Below are 7,452 nucleotides of genomic sequence, written 5' to 3'. Positions count from 1 at the left end.
TAGATTATAGTACAGATTATAGTACAGATTATAGTATAGATTATATTAGTTATCAGCATTAACATCCGTCTCTACAGTCACTGTCAGCAGCAGCTTTCCGATCAGCTGACTGTCTGTGTTGACTCCAGGTGGTTTGTGGGAAATGTTCTGAGTTTCGCGCTCGTCTGTCGTACGACAACAACCGGACCAACCGCGTTTGTGTCGACTGCTACGCCATGCTGGTGGGAGTGTCGCCCACGCCAACCACGCTGACCAGCAGCACCCACAGGAGGCGCTCCATCCTGGAGGTCAGTGTGACGTCACTGTGACGATGATCATCAAGATCGTCTGTCGTCTTGCAGAAACTGACGCTGTCTTCGTCTCTCTTTGTTGCCATAGAAACAGGCCTCCCTGGCAGCAGAGAACAGTGTGATTTGTAGTTTTCTTCACCACATGGAAAAAGGAGGGGGGCGGGGCTGGCAGAAGGCGTGGTTGGTCATCCCTGAAAATGAGCCGCTGGTGCTCTACATCTACGGAGCTCCACAGGTACGTCTTATCCACCCCCCCGCTGGCTGTATTACCCCCCCCCCAGCTGATAATGGTTTTCAGTGTTTGGTCCTGGTATAATACCCATGATGCACTCTGAGTGTATTTATTATTCTCCCCCAGGACGTGAAGGCGCAGCGCAGCATACCTCTGATTGGCTTCGAGGTCTCCCTTCCTGAGTCATGTGACCGCCTGGAGCGACGCCACGCCTTCAAGATCTCCCAGAGTCACCTGACCCTGTACTTCAGTGCGGAGGGGGAGGAGCTACAGCGGCGATGGATGGACGTCCTGTCGAGGGCCGGGAGGGGGGAGGAGCATCAGGTCCACCGGCCAATCGTAGAGAGCCTGGAGGAGGAGGGGGAGGAGTTAGCAGCCGCAGCGGAGGACGAGAACACGTGATTGTATTGGACGGGAAGGATGGCGACGATGGAGGCGGGTCGTTAATCAAAGATCAATTGTTATTGGAGAAAACAAAAGCAGAAGAAAAGCAGCATCCAGTGGTAGCTGATATTAACACACACACACACACACACAGACACACAGACACACACAGACACTCTGTATTTAATCTGCATGATTCCTCCCACTGTCAACACAAGATGGCATCTCTCTCTTTATTTGACCTGTGACACACTCGGGTGGGCGGAGCCTCTTCTCCCACTGTCTGTTCTCACAGGAGACTTTAACAGGAACCTCATGAACCTCCATCATCAGTGTGAAGCTCTCTGATCGATCACTTCTTGGGAGTGACTGTGCTCGTTTACGTGTTGTTTAACTGTTGAAAGTCAGTGAGCAGCAGACAGCTGTCTCACATCCTGCCCAGTGTCTCTGCTCCTATTGGCCCATTCTGCTCCTCCACGTTACGCTGATGCACTGTAAAAAAAACAGAAAACTCATCATTAAAAGGCAACCTGCGCTAAAAGGCAAATTTGAACCTTTAAGTTTTTAAATAAAGTTAAAGTTAGTAAAGTATATTTTTTTTAAATTAATGTTATTTAAAATGAAATAAAAAATATTGAATTATATATATTATCAATATTAACTTGAAAATTTAAGTTAAATTTAAAGTAAATTATCATTTATTTGTAATAATACATTATTCATTTATTTCAAAACTTAAAAAGGTAATGAAGGCCTTGAAATTATGATTTTTCTCAACTGTTTGTTTTACAGTGTTCAGGTTCATCAGATCTGACCTGTGTGGAACCAGCGGACGTCATCACATCCGACGTTAACGCAGGAGTTCGTAACCAAAACCAGCGTCTGCCTCGCGTTCCAGCAGACAGCAGCTCCTGCTGGAAGATACAGACTCAAGGTGATAATATCTTGTTTGCACTGCGTTCCTGAAGTTGGAGGACAGGAAGTGATTTTATACATTGAGTCACGCTCAAATCGATCAAACTGAGGAACCACGAGGAAGATATATTTAGAACCTTGCTGTCAGACAGCTCTTTCTGACGAGGAACTGAAGCCACTCTCTTCAACGCCACCAGACTCACTGAACAGCTTCTGGTCCACCGTTGCCTCCACCTGCAGCCACTAACGTTAGTTCGGATCCAAATTAAAGTGTTAAACCACCAAAGTCACACAATGACACAAAGAGACCGATGGAGGCAGCGGTAGAGCAGAAACTCTCTGTTCTGTGGGCTAAAATCACTGTTTTTATCAATGGAGCCTGGTGGCTTTGGAGAGAGACTTTCCTTCACTTCCTGTCCTCCAGCACCATGTGACAGCCAACGAGATATTTTACAGACATTGTAGTGGATGTAATCTGGTTCTGGTGTGATCTGGATCTGATCCACATTATTAAAAACAGGACAGATTAACAAGAAAAATATTAGAGTTGAAATGTGAAAGCTGAGGAGAGGAAGAGATTAAAGAGAGAGAAAGAGAGAACTGAAGGAGTGACAGGCTGATGGAAGGACACAGGAGATGCTGTGAGACAGGCTGATGGAAGGACACAGGAGATGCTGTGAAACAGGCTGATGGAAGGACACAGGAGATGCTGTGAGACAGGCTGTCCTCTTTAAATGCACTTAAAGACATTTTTAACCCCTGAAGAAAACTTCCTCACTGCTGCGGTCTGACCTCTGAACCTGCCCATCTAAACCCCTGTTTGGAGGGAAACTACATTTCCCAGCAGCCTCTGCTCTGAGACCTGTCTGTCCTCTGCTGGTGAAGTCGGGTACTGCAGGGTTTATAACTGAGGCAGCTCATCGCGGTCCTGAAGAAATGTCCAGTTTGATTTCAGTTTATATTTAAGTTTATATGTTATTAAAAATATATATTAAATGAGTTTAATATATATTGATTAAATGAGTTTAATATATATTTATTGAGAATATATATTAAAAGAGTTTAATATCAGTCCCTGCAGGATCTCACAGGTTGGTCCGGCCGAAAATTCCTGATTTCACTGCAGATTTTATAAAAAATAGCGATGCATGTTGAGATGGTTTTAGGCGTTTTTTTGAAAATAGCAAAAAAAAAAAAAGTTGTCTAATTACTTTAAAACGGAAGGTAACTTGTTCCAGTGAGAATAAAATCTCTGGTAGTTTGTTGACTCAGCGCTCTGAATGGTGAAACTCACTGGAAACTACAACCAATTTCATTATTGCGATCACTATAATTAAAATAAATGTCTCCCCGTTCACTGTTGATGTTTGGACCATTTTCTGACACCAAAAAACATGAAAATGTAAGAATCCTAAAGTAAAAATATGCTATCATTATTTTGACTTAATCTCATATTTAATGACACTGACATGTTGTAATTGTAATTTAAAGGTGCAGTCTGTAGGGTTCAGTGCCATCTAGTGGTGTAGTTGCAAATGGTAACTCAGTCATGTTAACCTCCTGTTCTAAGACTGAAGGAGAAACTACATAAAAAAAAAAAAAAACATGAAATTTATATCCAGTGTTTGTCCGTTCTGGGCTACTGTGGAAACATGGTGGTCCAACATGGCGGGCTCCGCCACTAGAAGAGGACCCGCTTCCTCTGTAGATAAAAACAACTCATTCTAAGGTAACAAACACACAATGATTCTTATTGTCAGCTGATTAAACACTAATGAAAACAAAGTGATGGATATTAGATTAATGTGACTCACTGGAGCTCTGAAGAAGTAAGAATTTCAACTCCCATTAAATTGACTTTTTACCTCATTATTAAAATGTATCAAAATATCAAAATTTAAAAACAAATTTTACTGTTAGTATCTCATTATTTCATTCATTATGTCTTTTTTGTACTTTTGTCATTTCTAACATTTAGTTTTATTTTGGGCATTAATGATCTTCCGTATAAAGTGATGAAACATCAGCTGTGAGATCAGAGAACGTTGATGACATCAACAGTATAAATGATCAATTCTGAACCTGCTGACATTATTGGTTGATTAATTGATTAGTTGACTGAAAACTAAATTAATCAAAAGAAAACTTGAAGATGTCACCTTGGCTTTATTGATTGATTGATAATTGATAATTAACTGAAAACAAACTGCGAGGCTTCTTCAGGTCCCGGAAGGGTGGAGTTTTGTTTTTTTTACTTTTTAAAGTTGGATGTAAAAAGTTTTGAAAGAGTTTTTAAAGGTGGATGGATGGAGGGTCTCTGACAGGAACCAGATGGACCGAGAGCCTTCAGACTGAACGTCAGACGGACTTTCTGTTTCCTGGATGTTGGGAATGAATCCAGCGATTAGACCGAGCCGAACTGAACTGAACCCTGAAGAAAAAAGACTTTAGTTGTTTTTATCATCTTCACTTGCAGTGGTCCAGTATTTCTCTCTGTCTCTATAAACAGCTTTTGGACAAAGTGTTTTGATAGTGAAAGAAGAATATTATTAATTAATATTATTATTGTTATTCTGATGACGAACTGAAAAGACTTCTTGTTGGATATTTCCGTGTTTATGAGGTTGTATTTGATGTTTGCTTGATGCAGGTTGATGCAAGAAGAAAACAGAGTAAAGTTTTTGTAAATATAATTTATTCTCCTCTGACCCCTCGGTCAGTGACTGTGTAAAGGTTAAAGGTCAACGCTCGCTGTTCGTCCACACTCTGCAGACCTCCACGCAGCCAGAGCCACACAGACGCTTTGGCTTTCAGCGGCGGCCATGTTGGCTCCACCGTTCAGATTAACAGCTCTCAAGGTGAAGGTTAAAGGAACAATCTGACATTTTAGTGAATCCTCTCCAGAGTCAGACACCAGTTTCTTCTCAGGTCAGATGTGAACCAATCAGCAAGCTGCAGTTCCTCTAACGTCCACTAGAGGCTCCAGCAGTGAGTCAGTCTCCACATTCAACTGCAGAAACAAACATGTTTACAACCTGTTGGTCTCTAGAGATCATTTCCTCGTTCATGACAACTGTACAACTTCCCCCTTTAACGATATTAAAGATTAAAGTTATACAGAATTAAGCAACGTTTTTAATTATAGTCTGTTTCTTGCTAAGTCAATGAATTCAGCTTGTGCGGTATCTGCCAACAATGGTTCATATTTTTAATAAAATCTTCAACAGCGACCCCCCAACACAAGATTTAGTGAAAACATTGTAACTTCTAGGCTTTGATGAAGCTAAGCTAGCATTTTCCCCCTGCTTCCCGTCTTTGTGCTAAACACATCCTGGACATGAAACTGATATCTGACTCGGGGTTACAGTGTTCTCAAAACTCTCTCAAAATGTTGAACTCTTTCTTTAAAGGTGCAATATGTGAATTTAGTTTTCAAAACATAACTAAAATGATCAAGTTTAGACATTATGTGATACTGTTATCATTAGCATCATCGTTAGCATGTTGTGTCTCAACACCATGGTGGTCAACCCGCGAGGTGTGGCGTGAGCTAACAGCTAACTGAGCTAACTGGCTAAGGGCAGCTACAGTTAGCTGTTGCTCTGGTGATATGCTGCCTCCTATTTGTGGAGTATAAATATGACCCGAGGTAAATATTGCACCTTCAACTTCTACCTCAGCTCTGTTACTAACATGGTGCTCGGTCTGTGCGTGGCTCTGGTTGTCACAGCGTGTTTTTGGCGTGTTTTTGGCGTGTAAAGAACCCCTCCGGTGGTGTGTTGTCCTCCCTCTGGAAGGAAATGGCCAGTAACTCAGCCTCATCGCTCCCATCATCATCAGTTGTCTTGATGTGGTGAAAAGTGTTTTTAACTTTCAATCTAAGTGATTTGTGTCGAGTAATTGATGATTATTATTTTCTTCCTGTTTTCAGAGCATTTTGGAGACTGGTCCCGGTCCTGGTCCAGTTCTGGTTCTGACTGGTTCCGGCTGGTTCTGACCAGTGTGTGTATGATACAGTTGAACAGTGGCGTATCGTATCAGTCCAGTGTGCACTTTCTCTTCGTGTGCCAAAGCACGTATTCAAACTATATTCAGTACATTCAGTATTCAGAGCTCGTGACGTTGTTGGCTAATATATCTGCTTTCTGTATTTAATATTTGTTCCTTTGGGCCGGTTTATAGTTACAGTCTCAGTTTGAGCTGGTTAGAACTAGAGATGAGCCTGATTACATTATTACACTAATTATACTTTCTGTTGTGACATTAACTGTTAACATTTCTAATATGTGATAACGGCTACTTGAGTGCAAGCTAGCTAAGCTACGAGGCTAACTCCCAGAATGATTCACTCTCAACGATATGCTACATGCTACATGCTAAGCTAATCTATGTTAAAAAGAGAATCACAATCTGAAGTTTGTGATTAGTGTTAATCTAACTGAACATTGTTAAAAGATAAAAGAGACAAATATAAAGTCAGTGTTAGCAAAACGCTAACTAACTAGCTAGCTGTGAGTCGGCTGGACACAAAAGTTTAGAATCCGCTAATCGTAACGTTTCCACTGACTAATGTCCTTTTAAATTCGATCTGATCGATCGATCTGAGGTCCAATCGGGTTTAAAATGTACTTGTTTACTTTTATTGCTGTTTGTTGTTCGTCTCTGGCTATAACCGAGCCGGCTGGAGCCCGTTTTAAAAGCAGGTAGAACCAGCTACATGGTTCTACCTGGTTCTACATGGTTCTACCTGGTTCTACATGGTTCTACCTGGTTCTACCTGGTTCTACATGGTTCTACCTGGTTCTACCTGGTTCCATCCGGTTCTACCTGGTTCTACCTGGTTCCATCCGGTTCTACCTGGTTCGGTCCGGTTCGGTCCGGTTCTACCTGGTTTGGTCCAGTTGGAACTGGTTCTGTTGCTGTGTGTCTGTCAGTATTTTGCCTTACTACACTTTATGAATTTTATTGATCTTTTGCCAAATCAATGTTTCTGTTTATTTATCACCTTTAATCCAAAGTGTTATTATTGATTCTGTTTGTTACTTCCTGGTCCGATCTCAGAGCCTTTCTGTCATCACACCGTCACAGTGTGATTATTGGCTGCTGTTACCATGGAGACCATCAGGAGTTACAGTCACGCTGCGTAAGAACCAATCAGAGGATGGCTAGACAGTGATGTCATTTTGCTGTCTTTTTTTTTAAATCTCCTGACTCGTTTCTATAGTAACCCCCAGGTTTCTGGAGCAGGGCGTTACCGCGGTAACCGCAGAGCTGCTGGTTCCACGTAACCATAGCAACTACCGGCCCCTAGTTACCGTGACAACACCGTTCACCATCCTCTCTTTCTCCGTCTCCGGGTGTAACAGCAGCATGGTTGTGTATCCTTCTTCCTGTTGTGGTATCTTGTTATTATTGATTATTAAGTATTGATCGATTGCAGGTTATTGGTTAGTGGCCGGCCACTGCCTTCCATCCTGTCTCCGTTTTCCATCATGCACTTGTGTAAGAAAATACAACGAGAAATGTTTATGAGGTTATAAATGAAATAAAGATATAAAAACTGATCACGACTGTGTGGAAGTAAATATTAATACTGCTATTAATACTGCTATTAATACTGCTAATACTGCT

The 7,452-nt window shown here is 41.7% G+C and overlaps 1 protein-coding gene across 1 annotated transcript in view; it reads left to right on the top strand.

Annotated features, from left to right (window-relative positions):
• The window catches only part of fgd1 (FYVE, RhoGEF and PH domain containing 1), a 17,052-nt gene extending 9,667 nt beyond the window's left edge, over nt 1-7,385 (top strand). The window contains exons 17-19 of the mRNA XM_035656295.1: nt 129-287; nt 379-525; nt 649-7,385. Of these exons, the coding sequence (XP_035512188.1) occupies nt 129-287; nt 379-525; nt 649-924 (582 nt within the window). The 3' untranslated portion in view covers nt 925-7,385. The remainder of the gene's footprint in view (nt 1-128; nt 288-378; nt 526-648) is intronic.
• Nucleotides 7,386-7,452: the final 67 nt, after the last annotated feature.

This window comes from Morone saxatilis, unplaced genomic scaffold, assembly GCF_004916995.1.
Source record: "Morone saxatilis isolate NCDOM2014 unplaced genomic scaffold, NCSU_SB_2.0 Contig15, whole genome shotgun sequence".
NCBI classification, from domain to species: domain Eukaryota; kingdom Metazoa; phylum Chordata; class Actinopteri; family Moronidae; genus Morone; species Morone saxatilis.
Note: the sequence above shows the minus strand (reverse complement) of the source record. Positions and strands in the feature narration are given on the sequence as shown.